This window comes from Ovis canadensis, chromosome 25 (assembly GCF_042477335.2).
Source record: "Ovis canadensis isolate MfBH-ARS-UI-01 breed Bighorn chromosome 25, ARS-UI_OviCan_v2, whole genome shotgun sequence".
In the NCBI taxonomy this organism is placed as follows: domain Eukaryota; kingdom Metazoa; phylum Chordata; class Mammalia; order Artiodactyla; family Bovidae; genus Ovis; species Ovis canadensis.
In genome coordinates, this window is record NC_091269.1 from 41,874,928 (window position 1) to 41,897,337 (window position 22,410).

General features: G+C 37.6%; 1 protein-coding gene across 2 annotated transcripts in view; it reads right to left on the bottom strand.

Moving 5' to 3' along the window:
* DNAJC12 (DnaJ heat shock protein family (Hsp40) member C12) overlaps positions 1–19,472 on the bottom strand; it is a 42,260-nt gene extending 22,788 nt beyond the window's left edge. Inside the window, exons 1-3 of one of the 2 annotated variants that reach the window (XM_069572519.1) lie at positions 19,172–19,472; positions 10,622–10,726; positions 3,474–3,552 (exon numbers count right to left, since the gene is read on the bottom strand). In XM_069572519.1, coding sequence (XP_069428620.1) covers positions 3,474–3,552; positions 10,622–10,699 — 157 coding nt within the window. In that variant the 5' untranslated portion in view covers positions 10,700–10,726; positions 19,172–19,472. Of the gene's footprint in view, positions 1–3,473; positions 3,553–10,621; positions 10,951–19,171 lie in introns of those variants that run through there. The other variant, XM_069572518.1, reaches the window with a different exon arrangement.
* Positions 19,473–22,410: the final 2,938 nt, after the last annotated feature.

Consider the following 22,410-nt stretch of genomic DNA (forward strand, 5'->3'; position numbering starts at 1 on the left):
CATGCTTCACTGGACGAGAACCCAGCTAAAGAATAATCTGTGGTGGTGATTTTTTTAAGTGTTTATCAAATTTTTACAGTTTTATGCTAAGATACTATCTTAATATAAATGCTAGAAGGGTAACTAATATATGTTTCCTACAGAAATGTTCATGAATTCATTCTTTCACTCATTCAAGAAAGTTTGTGCACAAAGTAGCTGTCCTCCATGGCAGGTGCTGTGCATGCTATTTTGGGTGCAAGGCATACCATTTTGAATTAGATAAACAAGACCAGCTTCACACAGCCTCCAGTATAATTAATAAGCAAACAGTTAACAAGCTAACAATATAATAAACAGTTGGCCACCTGACATATGTACAGGGGGCTCTGGGTAGCTGGGGCACACATGAATCCCAGAGAAAGTGATGGCCAAGCTGAGACCTGACTTGGGAGCATGACCCAGCCAATCCAAAGCAGGGCCGGGAGGTAAGCAGGCCTCAGGAATGTTCCAGGCAGAAAAAGCAATAAGTATAAAGGTCTAGAGAGTAGACATCAGGACACATTAAAGAGCCAAGGTAGTTTTTTTTTTTCTTCTTCTTCTTCTTCTTTTAAATAATTCCTTAAATGCTGGGATTTTTTACAGATTCATTTTTGGCTGAGTCGAGTGTTAGTTACAGTATCCAGGCTCTCCACTGTGACCCACGGGCTTCCCTCTAGTTGCGGTAGGCAGGCTCCAGGGCACATGGGCTCTTCGGCTTGCAGCACACATTCTCTCTAGTTGAGGCCCTCGGGCTTAGTCATTCTATGGTACGTGGGATCTTCGTTCCCCAACCAGGGATTGAGCCCATGTCCTCTGCACTAGGAGTCAGATTCTTAACCACTGGACCACCAGGAATGTCCCTAGGAGCCAAAGTAGTGCTGAGTGGCTGAAACGTAGGGCTGTAAGCGTGGTGGTGAAGAGAAAATGAGACTGGAGATGTGGGGAGGTGCACAACATGAAGGGGCTTATGCCTCAAGGCCCAGCAATGACAGACAATGAACCACTGTTACATGCACAATCAAGGTATAAAGATTACAGACACAAGGTAAAGCAAAAGAAGCTTCACAAAAGAGTACATACCATATGATTCCAGGTATATAAAACTTAAAACTAGGCAAAACTAATCGATGATGATAAAGATCCAACAATGGGAAAGGGTGCTGGCACTGAATGGGACATGAAAAGGGACTTTTCCTGGAGTGGCAGAAATATTCTACATCTTCATCTGGGCAGTGGTTAAACTGGTTATATGTAGACAAAAATCTATCAAGTTTATACTTACGATTTTTTCACATTTGCTTTAAGTAAGTTATGTCTTCATAAAAAGGGGAAAAATCAAATGTGCAATGGTAATAGTTAAGTATCTAACAAAAGTTGACTCTATACATTGGAAAATAACCCATTTATACAATCAAAGGGATCAGTGATTTCTAGAGAAAATTAAGAGCTTTACGATAAGGGAAATTTTTTTTTTTTAATAAAAAGGAGTTGAGTTTTACCATTTGTGAAATGTGGAGTTAAAGACAAGTCTTAATGGGCTTTCCTGATGGCTCCAGGGGTAAAGAATCCACCTGCTAATGCAGAAGATGCAGGTTCAATCCCTGGGTCAGGAAGATCCCCTGGAGAAGGGAATGGCAATCTACTCCAGTATTCTTGCCTGGGACATCCCATGGGCAGAGGAGCCTGGCGGGCTACACTCCATGGGGTTGCAAAGAGTTGGACACAACTTAGTGACAAAACAGCAGCAGCAGCAGACAGGTCTTAATCATACTTTCCTTATAGAGAAATCACATATAGTACTTCCCTGATGGTCCAGTGGTTAAGACTCCACCCTTCCACTACAGGGGGTGAGGGTTCAATCCCTGCCCAGGGAAGATTCCATATGTTCCAAGACATGGCAAAAAAAAAATCATAGGTATACACATACTAGACATATACCAATAGTAGGGTGGTACATACATGGACACAACTGAGCGACTGAGCATGCACATAAAAGGTGAGAGAAGGATGAGTAATGAGGCCAGTTTTTGACAGAGAGATATTGAAATGTCCTCAAAAGGATATTTTCAAAAAGCAGTCAAAGCCACAGTCTGAAACTGAGGAATGAGAACTGAGTTAAGGATAAAATGGGAAGCCATCAACAAATAACTGAGGATTGAAAACCACAGACTTCAACAAAATTCTAGAAAAAAAGTGGGGAGTAAGCCCAGAAGAGACTTTAAAATTTTTTTAAGATTTTTTTTTATGTGTTCCATTTTTAAAGTCTGTATTAAATTTGTTACAATATTGTTTCTGTTTTATGTTTTACTTTTTTTGGCTGCAAGGGATATGGGATCTTAGTTCCCCAGTCAGGCCTCAAACCTATACCCCATGCATTGGAAAGCCCAGTCTTAACCACAGGACCACCAGGGAAGTCCTCAGAAGAGATTTTAGAAGGGAATCTCAGGACGGAAGGGAAGAAGTCACAACGGAAACAGAAAGAGGAGCCCAAGAAGTAGGAGGAAAAGCATAAGGGCATATCCTGGTAGCTAAGAAAAAGGAGTTTCAAGAAGATGAGCATGATCAACAGTTCCAAATCCTGATGCTAGCTCAGGGAAGATAAGGACTAAAAGGAGTTGGCAGCCAAGAAGTTCTTAGTGACTATTACAAGCGCCATTTCTTAGAAAGGTGAGGAGGAAGTCAAACTGGGATAAATTGAAAACTGGCTGAAAGGGAAGTAGCGATATCAACTGTGAACTTCTTTTTCAGGAAAATTGGCTCTAAAGGGAAGTACAGAGATAGAGAAGCAGCAGGAGGGAGAGAGGTTAAGAAAGGATTATTGTTTTGTCTGTATTTTTTCAAGCTGAGATACACGAAAGCATTTATATATAAATTCATGATCATGAAATTTAAAATATGATAAAGAAAAAGAAAATGTATGAATATATTATTATACAATATATACAGACCTATTCAGAAGAAAACACAGCAAGGTTCTCATTAAGATAACCACCTAGTTACAAATGGAAGTCACTGTTAACATTCAAAAATTGGTGAAAGGAAGCATAAAACTGACACATTTTTTTAATTCTTATTGTTATTTTATTTATTTATTTAGGCATGTAGGATCTTAGTTCCCCAACCAGGGGTCAAACCCACACCCTCTGCATTGGAAGCACCGAGTCTTAACCACTGGACCACTAGGGAAGTCCCAATTGGACAAATTGTAAACCATGAAGCAGCACATTACAGCAGAAAGATAAATGAATATTAAGTGACTGCTATTAGAAAAAAGACCCTACCCGGTTTCCTCTTCAGCCTCCATCCAATAGTGCAAAAAATACTCTTTGGCATTAAATGAAAGAATAATTTTGAGCATAAATAGATAAAAGAAAATGAAGCTACTATTCACTGGCTTTTTAGGTCTATATGCTATACATTTTCATGAAAAGCAACCATTATTAAACACTTACCAGCTTTGGAATTTTCAGGATGCTTGTCAGGGTGACATTCCAGGGCCCTGACCTTAAATTCTGCAAGAATTTGTTCAACCTAAAACAGAAATAATGAATGAGGAATCCAACTTGAATGGCATAAAGGGAAAAGTACGGTGTCAGTCCTTCCCAAAAAAGCCACCATGAACACCTACCTTTTTATTTTGATTCCTATTTGTATTTTGACTTTTTAGTCTAAGAAATTATTTTCTCAATCACAAAATTCAGAAAGTATCCAATAAACATTCTTATTCAAATAGTAGTATGCAATGACAATTGAACTTACTACTGTGATGATGTCACAAGACACCTATGAGTTCAGTAAATTTAAACATTAAAAGTAGTCATATAGGTTTATCCTGCAGCTGCTGCTGCTAAGTCGCTTCAGTCGTGTCCAACTCTGTGCAACCCCATAGACGGCAGCCCACCACGCTCCCCCGTCCCTGGGATTCTCCAGGCAAGAACACTGGAGTGGGTTGCCACTTCCTTCTCCAATGCATGAAAGTGAAAAGTCAAAGAGAAGTCTCTCAGTCGTTTCCGATGCTTAGCGACCCCATGGACTGCAGCCCACCAGGCTCCTCCGTCCATGGGATTCTCCAGGCAAAAGTACTGCAGTGGGGTGCCATCCTAACAATATATAAAAGGTGTGTTTACACACCTGAGTTCTTCAAAGGATGTTTAGCCACGTCTGTTATTCAAGATGATTGTCCAGTTTATAAATTACCCATTATAAAGTTCTTTCTTCTTTTTTTGTCCTTTTCTTTTCCATTAAGAATTTCACACATACACACAAAAAGAATTTCACAACTGGGGATGGAGGGGTTAAATAAAGGTAGTCAAAAGAAACAAATTTCCAGTTAAATAAGTATTAGTGATGTAATGTAAAAAATGATACATATACTTAACACTACTATATGTAGTATATGAAGGGTGTTAAAAGAGTAAATCCTAAGAGTTCTCATCACAAGGAAAAAATTTCTATTTCTTAATTTGGTATTTATATAGATGATGGATATTCAGTAAACTTGTGGTAATCTGCACTTCAGACTTACAGTACTGTATGTCAACTATATCCCCATAAAGTTGGAAAGAAAAAAATGTTTCACAATTTAGGGGGAAAAAAAAGGATAAACTTGATCATTTTGTTACCAGTAAACAGTTTGGTTAGAGATATTGATTGAAAAAACAGAGATTTCCGCCCAAACTAAAATGAGGTTTCAGGGCCATCTATGATTTTTATTGGGTTTTACTCACCCATCTAATCCTTATTATCATGAATTATCAAGACTTGGCTTTATCAATTATAATTGTAATGTCAACATCAGAATGCAAAAGTGGTTATGTGGCTCTTAGTATCTGACTTTTTGTTGTTTAGTCGCTAAGTCATGTCTGACTATCTAATTGCTTTGTTTGAAATCCCAGTTCTGCTCTGTCGGTGCAGGCAAGTTATATAATTTCCATGTGCCTAGATTTCCTCATCTTTACATTTCATGAATAATGTAACTCCAGCACTTAACACAAAGCCTGATCACAGTAAGAACTTAATAGCTATTAATTAAACATCAGTGGTTAAGTTCCTTGAACTCATTTAACTTGATACTGTGGGAAAAAAAGCTGAGTTTTTTGTTAACTAAGCAGTTGGAATTCAAATCCAATAATTCTTTTTGTTTTTTGGCTGGCTACACAGCTTGTGGGATCTTAGTTCCTCAACCAAAGATCAAACCACGGCCCTCAGAAATGAAAGTGAGGAGTCCTAACCACTGAACTGCCAGGGAAATCCCCAAATCCCACCAACTTAACCACTGTTTTACATGGGCCAGTTCTTCAGGCTTAGGACCTATTAGCAAGTTCCACATTTACTATGCACGAATTCATGAAAGCAAATTACCTCATTTGAGAATTAAATTCTCAAGCAGTTCAGTTTAATATTGTCATAAGAATCATGGGAGAAATATTTTTTATCAGCTCCATGTCATCCTTAATCAACTCTCATAAAAAAATCTTCACTTTTACAATCAAAGACAGTATTAGATATGAGTATGTTTAAAGCCCAGATTGATATCTCTGTTCTCTTCCTTTAAGTATGTCCTGGGAGACCCTTGTAATAACAGGAAGAGACAGATTTCCTAGGAAGAACTATAGTTATGTTTCCTCTTCCTGGGTGCTCACTTTACCTGTCACCATAACCTGCTAATAGAACAAAGAAAATTGAGATTGGGACTTGTTTTAAAAGTTTTTAATATTAAATATTTTAAAGAATCTAATAGCATTTTTAAATTAACAAGTAATTTATAAGTACTCACAAACTCTCTTTGAAAAGATTTCCATCAATACAGAATATTTTTTTAAAAAGACCTTTATTCCTGGACTTTCCTGGTGGTGCAATGGATAAGAATCTGCCTGCCAATTCAATATCTGATCAAAGAAGATTCCACATGCCTCAGACCAACTAAGCCGGTGTACCACAGCTACTGAGCCCATGCCCTAGGGCCTGACTGAGAACCACAGCTACTGAGCCTGTGTGCCACAAATTCTGAATCCCACATGCCTAGAGCCTGCACTTCTCAACAAGAGCAGCCACAGTAATGAGAAGTCCTTGAACCACAACAAAGAGTAGACCCTGCTCACCGCAACTGGAAAAAGACCCCAAAAAGCAACAAAGATCCAGTGCAGCCAAACATAACATGATAAAATTTTAAAAACACTTTTACTCCTTTTCCCCTATGATAGAATCCTTCAAGACACATTTTTATACACATTATATATTTATGTATATATCTTGGGGAAATTAATAGCACAAATGGATAGAAACTATACCTATATATCAAAAGTAGAGAGTTTGAGGGGTTTGTTGTTGTTTATTTCATTTCTATCCAATTTTTAAAAGTTAAGAATAGTGCATATCAGTCTATCATTACTTTTCATATTTTACTACTACAAAATTTATCACAGATCTCCTGTGTAGGGCTGGTTCTGGGGAAACTAACCAATAAAGTGGCTTAGTTTGTCTTGGGCACATTCTATTTATCTCCTGGCATCACTACCCCATGTTCCTGGTGCCAGGAGCAGCTCATGGACAACTGAGGCCCTTCCTGTCAAAGTCCACTGAATTTTGCGTTTCTGACACAATGTCCAATGATCTGGAAAGCTGTCTGTTCTACTGGCCAATAAATATACAATAAATATCAACTTTACTCATCATCAAAAAGTCAAAATATCCATGGATTATTATAACCAGTGTCACTGAGGGTACAAGGAAATGAACTCACCTGTGCTTTCCTGGGAAGAATTTAAATATTCTTTTAACATTTTTAGCAAATTTTAGCAAATTTTCTATAAATCAATTGAGATATACATATATAAAGCTATGATAAACATAGACAGGATATTAAAAAGCAGAGACATCACTTTGCTGACAAAGGTCCATATACTCAAAGCTATGATTTTTCCAGTAGTCATGTACAGATGTGACAGTTGGACCATAAAGAAAGCTGAGCACCAAAGAATGGATGCTTTCAAATTATGGTGCTAGAGAAGATTCTTGAGAGTCCCTTGGACAGCAAGGAGATCAAACCAGTCAATCCTAAAGGATATAAACCCTAAATATTCATTGGAAGACTGATGCTAAAGCTCCAATACTTTGGCCTCATGATACAAAGAGCCAACTCATTGGAAAAGACCCTGATGCTGGGAAAGATTGAAGGCAAAAGGAGAAGGAGGTAGCAAAGGATGAAATGGTTAGTTAGCATCATTTACTCAATAGACATGAGTTTGAGCAAACTCCAGGAGATAGGAAAGGGCAGAGGATCTTGGTGTGCTATACCCCACGGGGTCACAGAGAGTCAGACATAGGGACTGAACAACAACACCAAGATATATAAATCCTTTAATTTTTTTCATACTTTTTAATCAATCCAACCATTTCAATTATAGGAATTTGGCTAAGAGGATAACTGAAGGTAGGGAATGGATTTAGTTCTAAGAAGGTTCAATGAATAAAAAGTTATACATTTTAAACAAAAACCTGTGTGCCTAGTAATAGGATATTGTTAAAATTAATTGTAATAGGGCTATAGGATGGCATATTTTGCAGTCATTTAAAAAAATCTTCTTGCAGTAGAAGATTTTTAATAATCTGAGAAATTTTATATAAAACATTCTATGAGAAAAAGGTAAGCTATAAAGCATTGTGTGAGGTATAAAATCTTAATGTTTTACTCAAAAGGAATCATGTAACATATATGTATATATGTGTATATGTAAAATAATGAGGAAATTATCTGGCAGTCCAGTGATTAGGACTCCATGCTTTCACTGCCATGGGCCTGGGTTCAGTCGCTGGTTGGGGAACTAGGATTCTATAAGCTACACCAAATAAATAAAATAAAATAATTATAAATAATGGCTAAGATTTATTGAGACCTAGTGTGTGCCAGGTACTGTTCTAAGTACTTTAAATATAGCATGTCTTTCAATTCCCACAGCAACTCTGTGAGGTGGGTACTAATATTATTCCCATTTTGCAGATTAGGGAAACGAAATATAAGAGAGTAATTTTCCCAGTCACAGAGGTAGTAAGTTGCAGAGCCAGGATTTCAACTCAGGCAGTCTGACTCCAGACACAAGACCCCATGGACTATACTAGAGTCCATAGAATTCTCCAGGCCAGAATACTGGAGTGGGTAGCCTTTCTCTCCTCCAAGGGATCTTCCCGACCCAGGGATTGAACCTAGGTCTCCCGCATTGCAGGCGAATTTTCACCAGCTAAGCCTTGGGGAAGCCCATATATAAAGATAAACATATAAATATGTATACATGTACATGTACTTATTTATACAAAATTATATATATATATGCATGCATAAAATGGCATGCATATATCATAGTTCCAAACATTAAGCATTTGGGTTGGCATTTTTCCTTGTGCTCTCTTTATACTCCTCATTTCCTTATTGAACATACATAATTTTAGAAATTAAATTTTAAAACTTAAAAGCTTATATTTTGCATATCCTAACAGCACAGTATTTTGCTCTGTGTCAGGAAATACTCATGTGCAATAGGGACTAATTTGATTCCCACTTTAAGGGATCTTCTCCACCTTTCCCCTGGTCACTCAAATGCCCTCTGCGTCTTGCTCCATGCATCTAAATTTTAATGCAGAATCGTTTCACACCCCATCTCCTCTCCGAAGTCTTTTCAGACATTCCTTCCTTAAACTTTGGTAAATGTTTCTGAACAGGGAGTATTTGTTTTCTACTCAACAGCATGGAAATGCTTCCATGGCCTTACATGTGTCATTTATTAATTTCCAACACAAGTTTTAAAGTGTAAGAACTGTATACTAAGCAAAAGAATTATGTGTGTGTCTCAGTTGTTTTAAGTAGTATCAAAATATCAAGTTGCTAAATTGCTTTTGGATAGAAACAGTTCTGGTTAATTTTTTAGAGTATCAAACCAAGGAATATTTGAAGTAAAGAAAATCCAGACAACACAAATCAAGTAAAGGAAATGTCACAATAATAGTTTTAAAAAGCATTAATTATAACTGGTCACGACAAAATGAAACTGTTATAAACATTATAAATAAACAATGGGATCATTTTTTTAGTCTTTCAAAACTAATCTTTCTTTGTAAACTGAAAAGACAATAACATAACTACAGAAGCCTGACTAAAGAGATTTATTTAGGGGATATTACAACCTTTACTTTATAACCTAGCATAACAATATTTTTAAAAAATCTAAATTGTGAAACCTTTCAAATTAAATTATGTTCCTTTGATTTAAATAGTTCCTTCAAAAATTATTTGGCAAGAGTATAATTCAAAGTATGAATAACACATGATAAGCTTTCTCAATTAATATAAGTAAACCACCCCTAAAGAAAACAAAAGTAACATATTACCCTAAAGAAGAAATATGCAATTAAGAGAATATTATAACCTCTTTTGTGTGTGGGTGTTTAACAACAAAGTACCTAAGCTAACTTCCTCAGGGTGATGAAGACAGAGATTTCAATCTTTGCGTCCAATACTGTATTCAATTTGCCAAACAAAACTAAGTATATTTTATTACTTAACTCCAGCCTTATAAAACAAAGATAAATAGAAAACTAATTTGCTTTAAAGCATTTAATATTAATAGTTATATTTTAGTAATAAAATAAATATTTTAATACTCATAAATATAAAACAACATGAATATATTTAATAATGTAATAAAATATATTTCATACTCATCTAAACAATATTTTAAATACTAAAAAAACTGTAAATGAAATGTTTAACAATAAGAGAATAATCAGTTTTGGTACAATAGTAAAATAAAATTTAATGCAATCATTAACCCATGTATGAAGAACCTTTAGTAGCATGGAGAAATCCTTATTATAATATTAATGGGTAAAAAGTAAACATGTTCTTCAAAAATAATACATAGGAAAGAGTCTGGAGACTAATTTACCAAACATTAAGAATGTTACCTTTGGGAGGTAAAATTATAAATGAACTTTCCATAATGTGAAAAACTTTTACAACCTTATAATTATCCATAGGGACCTTTAAAACATTGTTCTATTACAGATCAAATGAACAATTACAGAGTTGTCACATATTTTGTTTCAGAAGCCACAGTTTAAAGAAGTAATTCCTTTTACACAATTTGAATTATTAACCCAAAAGGATGTTTCTTGGTTTAAATAATTTACGTGCTCATGTAAGACTACATAATTTAGTGAAACATTTAAAAATCATTACTAGAAAATTAAATTTCATCTCAATTACAGTATACATTACCATAATAAAGATATAGCTTATATATATACTATGAAACCCTGCCAATAGCAATTACAATAGAATTTCAAATATATATTTTTAGTATATTTGGAAAACAGTCTATGACCATGCGTAAGAATATTCAATCAGAAGTGTCCAGAAAATTGAAAGAGGACACTATTCAAGAAAAGACCCAACACTCTATTTTAAGTCCTTTCTCTGAGCCAAAAGAGCTTTAAAATAATACATGATTAGGTTTTTAGGCAATGTGACTTAAAGTTCAAAATGTTAAAACCTTAAATAAAACTTGAAACACTGTTGTGAAAAAGAACAGCATTATTCATTGCTTACCGAAGACAGTTCATCACATCCCAGTAATGTGTAGTAATCTTCAGTATCTTCCGACTTGTAATTCAGTATCGCATCCATTGAGATGACTAAACCAGTTTTTCTTCCCTTTGAAACAAGAGGCACAATGAACTGAGAATTAACAGGAAACGCCTTTTGAGATCTGGTTTACAGCAGTGCGTTCCAAACGGCAGTTAACTAGATTTAAGGCTGGCCACAGTCAACACGCCAGCTGTCATCCTAGACCTTTGTAAACTCTAGTTTTCATTGGCTGTTTATACAAGAGAAAAGAATAGCCCACGTGCGGAACTGTTGCAGTGCTGGCTGGGATCTGTAGTTTGAGTTTGCGTAAGTGATGCAAATGAACCATTCCTTTTAGAAGTTGATAAACACTATCCATTTTTACATACTCCTCAAATTGGCCATTTTTTCACCTCTGATATATTTTCACCTCTTTTTTTTATTAAGGAATAGAAAAAAATTTGAAGCATTATGGTAAAATCTTAGTGTTTGTTAAATATAAGTAGTGAGCACTTTTCTGAGTGTTAAGAATATTTCATAATTTTTTAAACAGCTTAAGAGTAGACAGGCTTCCATGGTGGCTCAGACAGTAAAGAATCCGCCTGCAATGCAGGAGACGGGGTTCAATCCTTGGGTCGGGAAGATCCCCTGGAGAAGGAAATGGCAATCCATTCCAGTATTCTTGCCTAGAAAATCCCATGGACAGGCTCCCAGAGGAGCCTGGAGGGCTACAGTCCATGGGGTCACAAAGAATCAGACACGGCTAAGCTGGCACCCCACTCCAGTACTCTTGCCTGGAAAATCCCATGGATGAAGGAGCCTGGTAGGCTGCAGTCCATGGGGTCGCAAAGAGTCGGACACGACTGAGCAACTTCACTTTCACTTTTCACTTTCATGCATTGGAGAAGGAAATGGCAAGCCACTCCAGTGTTCTTGCCTGGAGAATCCCAGGGACGGGGGAGCCTGGTGGGCTGCCATCTATGGGGTCACACAAAGTCGGACATGACTGAAGCGACTTAGCAGCAGCAGCAACAGCAAGCAACTAACACACACAAGAGTAGAAAGAAATAGACTAAGACCATTTGATAATTCATTTGATAATCTATTCATTCAACAAATATTTACTGAGGACCTATTTTCTGCTCAGCATGATTGTAGAAAAAGATGTGGTAAACAGTTCTTAGGGAGCTGACAGTGCAGTGGAGGGAGGGAGACAAGACACATACAAACAGGATTATTTAAAACAATGACTTGTGGGACTCCCCTGGTAGTCCAATGGTTAAGACTGCACTTCCAATCCAGGGGAAGAGAGTTTGATCCCTGATGCAGAAACTAAGAAACTAAGATTCCACATACTGCATGGTGAAGCCAAAAAAAAAAAAAGTGTACAAAGATACAGCAATAATGATAGTTATCATTACCAATTAACAATAATGAAAGTTTTGTAGAAAAATTAATTGTCCAACAATCATTTAAATAATGATCCACATACAGTAGTATATCATGTAGTCATTTTAATGTCAGTTCAATTGAGTTCAGTCACTCAGTCGTGTCTGACTCTTTGCAACCCCATCAACCGCAGCACACCAGGCTTCCCTGTCCATCACCAACTCTCAGAGTCCACCCAAACCCATGTCCATTGAGTTGGTGATGCCATCCAAACATCTTGTCGTCCCCTTCTCCTGCCTTCAATCTTTTCCAGCATCAGGGTCTTTTCAAATGTAGAAACATATTTAATACCTGGGAAATGTTCACACATTGTTAGGTGAAAAAAAGGTAACAAGCAATTATGTAAACATTCACTGACCATTGAGACTTTGCACATTACTGGGCATAAGTTATATCTCAATTTAAAAAGGAAAAAATACAAATTTTAAGTTTTAGAAGTATGATATGATTCCTGTTCTATAAATATACAGCTCTTCCTCAATTTAGCATGGGGTTTTGACACCATAAACTCATCCTAAATCAAAAATGCATTTAACCCAACTATTGAGAGTCCCTTGGACTGCAAGGAGATCCAACCAGTCCATTCTGAAGGAGATCAGCCCTGGGATTTCTTTGGAAGGAATGATGCTAAAGCTGAAACTCCAGTACTCTGGCCACCTCACGCGAAGAGTTGACTCATTGGAAAAGATTCTGATGCTGGGAGGGATTGGGGGCAGGAGGAGAAGGGGACGACAGAGGATGAGATGGCTGGATGGCATCACTGACGCGTTGGACATGAGTCTGAGTGAACTGCAGGAGTTGGTGATGGACAGGGAGGCCTGGCGTGCTGTGATTCATGGAGTCGCAAAGAGTTGGACACGACTGAGCAACTGAACTGAACTGATCCTACTGAATATCATATCTTAGCCTAGCCTACCTTAAATGTGCTCAAAACACTTACATTAGCCTACAAGTGGGAAACAGCATCTAACACAAGCCTACTTAATAATGAAGTGTTGAATATTTCATATAACTTATTAAATACCTCAGTATCATACCACATGTCCCTGGCCCAGGAAAAGATCCAAACTGAGAATTCAGAGTACCATTTTTACGGTATTATATTTCTTTTGCACTATCATATTCCAGACCAGAATACTGGAATGGGTAGCCTTTCCCTTCTCCAGGGGATCTTCCCAACCCAGGGATCGAACTCAGGTCTCCCACATTGCAGGTGGATTCTTTACCAGTGGAGCCACAAGGGAAGCCCAGCATATTACCTCATCAAATGTTAAACTGTACAGTTTAGAGGGAAAATTTAAAAGAAATCCATAGAAGCATTTACAGAATAAATGGAGAGAAGGAGGAAGGAACAAAATGCATACACTGTTGTAGGAAAAAATATTCAGGGAAAAGTGAAGGAAACAACTTTACAGCAGAGTGTGCTGAAGAGAATAACATTTGAGACCAGTACTGAAGATGAGCCAGAACATGGAGAGCCTTGAGGATCAGGCAGAGGATGCTGAACAAGTGTGGAGGCAACAGGGAACTGCTGTAGCTTCTTAAGCATGTGACATGTTAAAAGTGAAGGTTCAAGATTAATCTGATGGCTGTGTGCATTTGGAGGAAGGAAAACTGGAAAACACTGACAATATGACAACCATCACTTTGAAGTTAAATTTAATTTTAATTAAATTTTATATTTTTAATGGGCACTGTTGTTTGATGTTTAGTCTCTAAACTGTGTCTGGCTCTTTTGAGACCCTACGGACTGCAGCCCACCAGGCTCCTCTGTCCACGGGACCTCCCAGGCAAGAATACTGGAGCGGGTTGCCATTTCCTTTCTCCAGGGGATCTTTTCGACCCAGGGATTGAACCCACGTCTTCTGCTTGGCAGGCAGATTCTTTACCACTGAGCTACTTGGGAAGCCCTTAATGGGCACTACATGCGCATACAACAAAATTTTAAAGCTATCAAAGGGATGAAAGGTAAGGGTCCCTCCCTCCTTGGGTCTTCCAGCCATTAGTTTTATTCCCTAGAGGTAACCAAGATAACCACTGCCAACAATGTCTGGTTTTTGCATTCATTATATGCATTTACACACACACACACATATATATATATATATATATATATATGTGTGTGTGTGTATGTATGTATGTGTGTATTTTATGTATGTATGTGTGTATTTATTTTTTTAATCCCAGTTCCTTACTGTCAGACACTTCAAATCTTCAGCTCTAATAAGAAATACTACACTGAATACTCTCGTTCTTAGATTCTTTCACTCATGTTGGCACATCTTTTAGAAAAGAAAGCTAATCTATATGTAAGTCAGTAGGGATTTACTGAGAGACTATTGGCTATACACTTACACAGTTCCTATAGTTTTGTGCTTTTTTTTAAAGAACTCTGATGATTTCTTTTATTCTCCCTACATCCTATAACTGAGTTTTACCAAAATTTTTATTTCATGTAAGCATAAGGTTTTCATTACTTTCTTTAATCACCTAAAATTAAGCAGTTCTACAAATAGAATACACCTGCATCATATTGTTATTTATCATATTATTTACTTAACTGTGGCCTACATGTTTGACACCTTGGCTCTGAATGGTTCCCTCTTTAGTGCCCTCAACTCACAGGACCCCTTAGGATAAAGGTAAGGATTAAAAAGAAAGAGCTCATAATTCAGTAAGTACCCAGCTGAAGGTGTACTTTATGTTGTGAGGTTACAGTTTTACGTGGCATTACTGGTTATTTTCCTCCTTTTGATATTTCCACATTTATTTTCACTGTCAGAATTCAGTAAAAAGCTCCTTCCCATCTTGTTTTAAGCCTCTGAGGTTTTGTTATTTTTATTAATAATAGTACTGAATGACTTGGTTACAAGATCATATCCCAAAAATAAAAACATTGATTGTAACAACTTTGCATGGCAATAGATGGTAACTAGACTTACTGTGGTGATTATATAAAAATATTAAATCATGGGAGGTCCCTGGTGGTCTAGCAGTTAGAATTTGGTGCTTTCACTGCCTTGGCCAGGGTTCAGTCCTGATTGGGGAACTAAGATGCCACAAACCACACAGTACGGTAAAAAAAAAAAAAAAAAAAGTCCAATCACTATGCTGTACACTTGAAACTAATATAGTACTGCATGTCACAAATAATTTAGCTGTATATATTTAAATATATATTAGTATATTTATACGTGTTCTTAGTTGCTTCAGTTGTGTCCAACTCTTGGCGACCTCGTGGACTGTAGCCCACCAGGCTCCTTTGTCCATGGGATTCCCCAGGCGAGAATACTGGAGTGGGTTGCCATTCTCTCCTCCAGGGAATCTTCCTGACCAAGGGATCAAACCCTCGTCTCTTCTGTCTCCTGCATTGGCAGACAGTTTCTTTACCACTAGTGCCACCTATGTATTTTTACATAAAATGTTGAGTTTGATAAGTCTTGATGAAAATGAATACAATGTGATTTTATAATCAGAGAAAAAGAAAATCTTAAAAGGAAGTGCCCAACCATACATCCTCATGTTTTTCTTGTTATAAAAACGGGCTTCCCTGGTGGCTCAGTGGGAAGCTACGTGCCTGCCAGTGCAGGAGACTCGGGTTTGACCTGTGGTCTGGGAAGTTCCCACGTGCGCGGAGCACTAAGCCCACACACCACAACAACAGAGCCTGTGCTCTAGAGCCCGAGAATCCCAGCTCTTGAGCCCACACGCCTCAGGACATAGTATTCTAAGGTTTTAACAGAAAAGTAGACTTGCCTCCTATCTCCCTCTGCCCAGAGGCAAACATGGTAAAACATTTAGCTATTTCTTCTTGTATTTTTCACCATGTTTTTAAATGATGTTTATACTTCAGAATTTAAGTTCAACATATTGCACCACTGTATCCACACTAAAGTCTTCATCAAACAATAGCAAAATGACAAGAATACACTATCCAGTCCTGAATAAAAGCCTAAGTTTCACCAGTGAGACAATCCGCCCCCTCCCAAAGGATGACTTTGGGGTCATATTTGTATGTATTACATGTGAATGTAATATACATGGTAGTGGTGGTGGCTTAGTCGTTCAGTTTTGTCCGACTCTTTAGACCCCCCTGGCTCCTCCATCCATGGAATTTCCCAGGCAAGAGTACTATAGTGAGTTGCCATTTCCTTCTCCAATATAGTGTATACATTATATATAAAATAGTCAAATGCTTACATGTAATACTTAACTTTCATTATTTAGCTATATATAAAATGATCCAATGACCTATAATATTCAGCTTTTTAAATTTACTTAAACCTATATATTTAAAATACTATATTATGAAAAACTGTGTTAGTTTAAGAATAGTGCTGTTCTTCCACTGTATGAGAAACTGTAAGGTTACAAGTATAAGGTATCTACATTTTCTTCTAAAGGATGATTTGGGCGAAAAGTTTCCTTTATATTTGAATATACATAACCCTCTGTCAATTTGGGAATTCTGCTTCAATCATTCATAATTTTTAAAATCATTTTCATATTTTTTATTTTTCAAGTTGTATAATGATTAGAAATCTTCATTACTTTAATATTAAATAAATAATACTTTATATAAATATAGTATAAACACATAAATAATAGGAACCTTTTGGGGGTATTGTTTGAAAAAGCAATAATATAAGGTTAGTATGTGTTTGGAGAAAAGTAGAGTACCACTTATTTATTTCTACTCTTTTCCCCAAAACTAACTTCTAAACTTGCTGCAGCATCTTATGGTAGGGTATATCTTTAATGTTCACTGGGTTTTTCTCTCTAATGATAAAGGTAATAAAAATCATGTTGGGGCCATTGGCTAGTATTTTGAAAAAATGATGATGCTAGAGCCATTCCTCCTTATACCAAAGTAAGTTACAGATAACCAAATAACCCAGAATCCATAGGATAAAATTAATAAACATGACTGTACAAAATTTATGCAGATGTGTAGTGGCAAAAAAAAATACAAATGTGAAATCAGAAGGTAGGTAAATAATGTACAAGGAAAAAAATTTCACAATTCCCATAACAGACAAAAGTTGAGTTCCCCAGTTTACAAAAGTACCAAAAAATCAGTAAGAAAAAGATTAACAACCCAATAGAAAACTGGATTAAGGATATGATTTCTTTCAGAAATATAAATAGCCATTAAATGTACCAAGAAAAGTGCAGCCTAATTCATAATTATGAAACTGCTAATGGCTCAAAGGAAGATACACTGTTTACTTCTCAGAGAGGCAAAATTTCTAAAGTTGATAATACCCAATGCTAGAATAGAAGGGAGGAAGCAAACACCTTCATACATTGCTGGATACTACTATAAATCAGTGTGTGTGTGTGTGTGTGTGCTCAGTTGTGTCTGACTTTGCAACCCTATGGACTGTTGGCCACCAGGCATCTCTGTCCCTGGGATTTTCCAGGCAAGAATAAGGTAGTGGCTTACCATGCCCTCCTCCAGGGAATCTTCCCTACCCAGAGATTGAACTTCTGTCTACTGCATTGGCAGGTGAATTCTTTACCACTGAGCCACCTGGGAATTCCAGTGTAAACTGGTACAGTTTAGCAATTTGGTGATATTTGTAAACTTTTATAAAGCATATATCTCCTTGGCTTGATAATTTTTCTATACAAATTTATCCTGTGGATTTACACCAAAATATGTTCCAGGCAGTCATTGCAAAATTGTTTGCAACAGAAAAAAGTTGGAAATAATCAAAATGTCCCTCAATGGGATGGTGAAGAAGAGATCAATGGATGAATAAATTATGGTATTTTTGTTATGAAATACCATACAATCATTTTTAAAAAAGAGTACGATAGCTCTTTTTGTGCAGTATGGAAAGATCTCTAAGATGAATTATCAAATGAAAAAGAAAGGCTAAAAAGAGTATGATGTCATTACCTCTTTTGCATACTTTTTCATAATTCATATATTTATTGACCAAAAAAGAAATTTCCCTGTGTAAGTGGACCCCTGCATTTCAAAGCCCGTTTTGTTCAAGGGTCAACTATATGTACATTTGCACCTGATTTTTTTCTTTAAAAATCAAATACACAGATTCCTTTTAAGGGAGGGAGCTGAGCAGGTACAGAAAGCCTTTAATTTCGGTTTACATCTTTCTGAACTGTTAGTGTGAAGTCAATATTGTCATCCTACCACTTTTGTTTTCTGTATGCTTTTTATTCTATTTAATAACTTGTATCTATCTCCTTACTGGCCCGGCTTTCGAGATCTTAGTTCCCCCACCAGGAATGGAACCCAGGCCGCCTACAGTGGAAGCAGGGAGCCCCACCCACTGCACCCGCAGGGAATTCCCTTGGGATGCTTTTTAAAAGAACAAATATAATTTAATTTACACAAGCTGGTTAAAAAGAAAAAAATTTTTAACTTAAAAAAAATACATATACCAAATACAGAAATCACATAAGAGCTTTTTAACTTAGCGAAAGCTCTTCGCATGTGGCCCGTCAGAGGCCCAGCCTCAGAACCAGAAAAACCGCCCAGTCTCCTACGACCCTGGAGGCAATCGCCGTCCCAGGACTACAGCTCCCACAAGACATCGCGGAAATTGGCGTGTAAAAGGAGCGACAAAGGAAAGCCCAGTTACTTCCGGCCTCCCGGAAATGTCCCTCCGGAAATGCCTTAAAAAAAAAAAAAAAAAAAACCATAGATTTCAGAGCCTTTTAAGGGAGGGGGAAAAAGCCAAAAGAGCTCAAACGGAAAGTCTAGAAAAGTTTCCAAGCCCCAGGAGCTCCGAGCGAGAACAGAAATTAGGCAGCCCATAGCAATTAGGTGGGCTCCACGCGGACAACTCAGAGTCGTTCTGACTAGCAGCTACTCCGTTTTCCTTCCAGTCTAGCGCCGAGTTCTGCTATGCAGAACGAAATCGGCACCTTCCCCTTGCGGTCCTTCGGAACCCTAACTTCCAAGACGCCAAAGCCCAAGTTCCAGAAAGACCCTGCAGTCTTTCGTTCTGATTTCCCACAACACAGGCCCCTGCTCCCTTCTCAAGCTGGGGTTTGGACATCAGCTGAGCGCTCTGATTAGAAACGGAATCTCATTTCTGATTTAGCTCCTACCTCTCAATGTCTTTTCTTCAGAATCTGCTGCTCCGTTCCAGCATAATATTAAGTGGAAAGAAAACGGAACCTGCCAAGATCTTAACCTCACTCTTTCAGACCTGGTTGCCAGAGCAAAAGAACATTCTGAGACAGAACAGGATATGTTTTTAAAATAAAAAAAAAAAGGAAAAGGTCTTTCTGTTAAATCAGACATAAAATAGAATCTGTAAATGATTCGTTAAAGGCTGTTGAAACATTGCTTTGAAGCTTCAGTCAAGTGCAAAATGCAGTGACAAATGCTAGTAATCCTCTTGTTAATGTTAGTGAGGGACAGAGGATAAAAGGGAACTCTGCTTAATTTGGCTATGAACCTAAAACTGCTCTTCAAAGTTACTTACTAATTTTTAAAATAACAGTAACAACAGGAAGAATAATCACCATTATTGAGCTCCTACTGTATGCCATGAATAAAGCTAGCATTTGAACTGTGCTGTGTCTGACTCCAAAGCTCTTAGTGAACATAATGCGTAAAAGCACTGCATCAGATTATTTGGCCAGAATTTCGGCATTTCAGAAAATGCACTTGACAAGGCTGTTAGGAAACCTGATTTCTAGTATCAGCTCTCCACTGGCTCCTTGTTGAGCCGCACCACCTCGATTTGTGAAGGAGAATTCAAGACCAGAGCAATGATTCTCAAACTTAAAAGTGCACATGAATCACGTGGATTTGGTGAAGATGCAACTTCTGCTTCAGGATGTCTGGGAGAGGTCTGAGATCCTGCATTTCTGACACGCCCCCAGCTGAAGTCCCTGTTAATCCAGGAATAGGAAAGGACGGGATGACCTCTGAGATCCTTTTAAGTTCTAACCCTCAGCATGGATCATTCTTTCCCACTCTAATCTTAGCACCTTTGCTCTTAAGGAAATATGGAAGGATATGTCAAAAAGGAGAATGATTGAAGTACAGATTCCTACTGAAGCCAAAATATGAAAATTAAAAATAACTGTAGACTATAGTGTCTCTGGAAAGATACACAAGAAACCCATAAGAGTACTTATCTTCAGGGAAGTAGAGTTGATGATCCCAATATAGGAATGGAAGGTAAACGTTATACTTCTATAACTTTTGTAATTTCACTGTGTGTGTGCTTTCTGTTTTTAAAAAATAATTCATTTTTAATTATCATTGAAAAATGGTTTAATATGTCACTTGTTAGTGAGGCAGAAATCACCAGGTTTTTAGTTTAGGCCTCCTGTTATTATCACAGATTTCTTTTAAACAAAGAAATTCCATGAACAGTCACTCAATTATGTTTGGGAAACAAGCACTTAAATATCTCCCCGAGGTTTCAGCTTTTTCCCTCTCTTCTCAAATAGAACTACAGACAAGTATATTGGTAACGTGAAAGTGTTAGTCTCTCAGTTGTGTCCAACTCTGCGACCCCATGGACTTATAGCCTGCCAGTCTCTATGTACATGGATTTCTCTAGGCAAAAATACTGGAGTGGGTAACCATTCCCTTCTCCAGGGGATCTTCCTGACCCAGGGATGGAACCCAGGTCTCCTGCATTGCAGGCAGATTCTTTACCGTCTGAGCCACAAGGGAAGCCATATTAGCAGTATAGTAGTCAAATAAGATATAACAGCAATTTTAGGAAAATAGTGACTTAAGGGCATGAAACTGGGCCAAATAACTCATGAGGTAACTTCTGGCAGTAAGATCAAGATTGTCTGGTCTTATGAGTTCTGATTACCAGATACCAGACCAGTGACCCTCTCTAGTCTGGCTGCACATTAAAATCACTTGGTGGGGAAGTTCCTGGTGGTCCAGTGGTTAGGATTCTGGGCTTCCACTGCAGGCGGCCCGGGTTCAATCCCATAAACCATGTGACCTGGCCAAAAATAATCACTTGGTGAAAATATATATATATATATACACACACATATTTATACACATATGTGTATATACATTTACATACACAACAGTGCCAAGACCCTCCTTTAGAGCAATTAAAATGGACTTCCTGGGGTTGAGGCATGGGTATTTTTTTTTTAAGGCTATCACCAGAGATTAAAATGTGCATCAAGGTATGACCTAGACCAAAGATATCAATCTGATACCAGGATTATTCCAAGTACAAATGCAATAAAAACAAGAAACTTCTAATGAATACTTTGTGTCCTAGGCCCCATCATCCTCTTTAATAAATTCAAAGAATCCATTGGCTCTGATAAATTCACAGTACAGTGTATGTTTGCCAAAAGGAACTGAAATTTAAATATAGAATAATACTCATGAACAGTTTCAAAGCTCAGCAAAAATCTTTTGAGTACTTGGCTGGTGCCTACCACTGTGAGAGATAGAAAAGAAATCTGCTTTTGCAGTTTCTCACAGGGAACTTGCATTGCAATTAAAGAGACAAGAATGAACTTATGACCCACTGATCAAATCAGTCCTGCCAAACCATGTTCTTAAAATGTGATTTCATTGCCAATGTATTAAATTTGGGAGATTTTGCATAAAACTCCAGAGTCCTATCTTCTCTTAAAAAGATCTGATGATTTGGGATTCCCTTGCTTCCCTGGTAGCTCAATTAGTAAAGAATCCACCTGCAATGCAATTGCCCAGTTCCTGGATCAGAAGATCTGCTGGAGAAGGGATAGGCTACCCACTCCAGTATTCTTGGGCTTCCCTCATGGCTCAGACGGTAAAGAATCTGCCTGCAGTGTGGGAGTCCTGGGTTTGATCTCTGAATTGGGAAGATCCCCTGGAGAAGGGAAAGGCTACCCACTCCAGTATTATGGCCTGGAGAATTCCATGGACTATATAGTCCATGGTGTCACAGAGAGTCAGACACAACTGAGCGACTTTCACTTCACTTACCATTCCTAATGGCAGCATTTTTCTGAAGCTGATCTGGGAATAAATACCTCCTTTATGTGAGACCCATGCTGCTGAGTCTACCACAGTCTCCAAACTCTCTGTTGCTTTCTGATAACTGAAGTTAATAATCAGTTGCCAGGCGTTATCACATATTTTTATGATAAAGTTAAGAGGAAAGTGAAATATTTTTGATCCCTCTTTTTCAAATGTAGAGCAACAAAAACTAGAGCAAGAAGGCCCCATATTTCACATCCTGGTCCCTATACACATCTGAGTTTATGCCCCATGATCTACACTGATTATATGTTCAGTATCCAAATAAAAAACTATATTCAGGTAATTCAAGTACTGGTTAAATGCTTGTGGTCTTGAG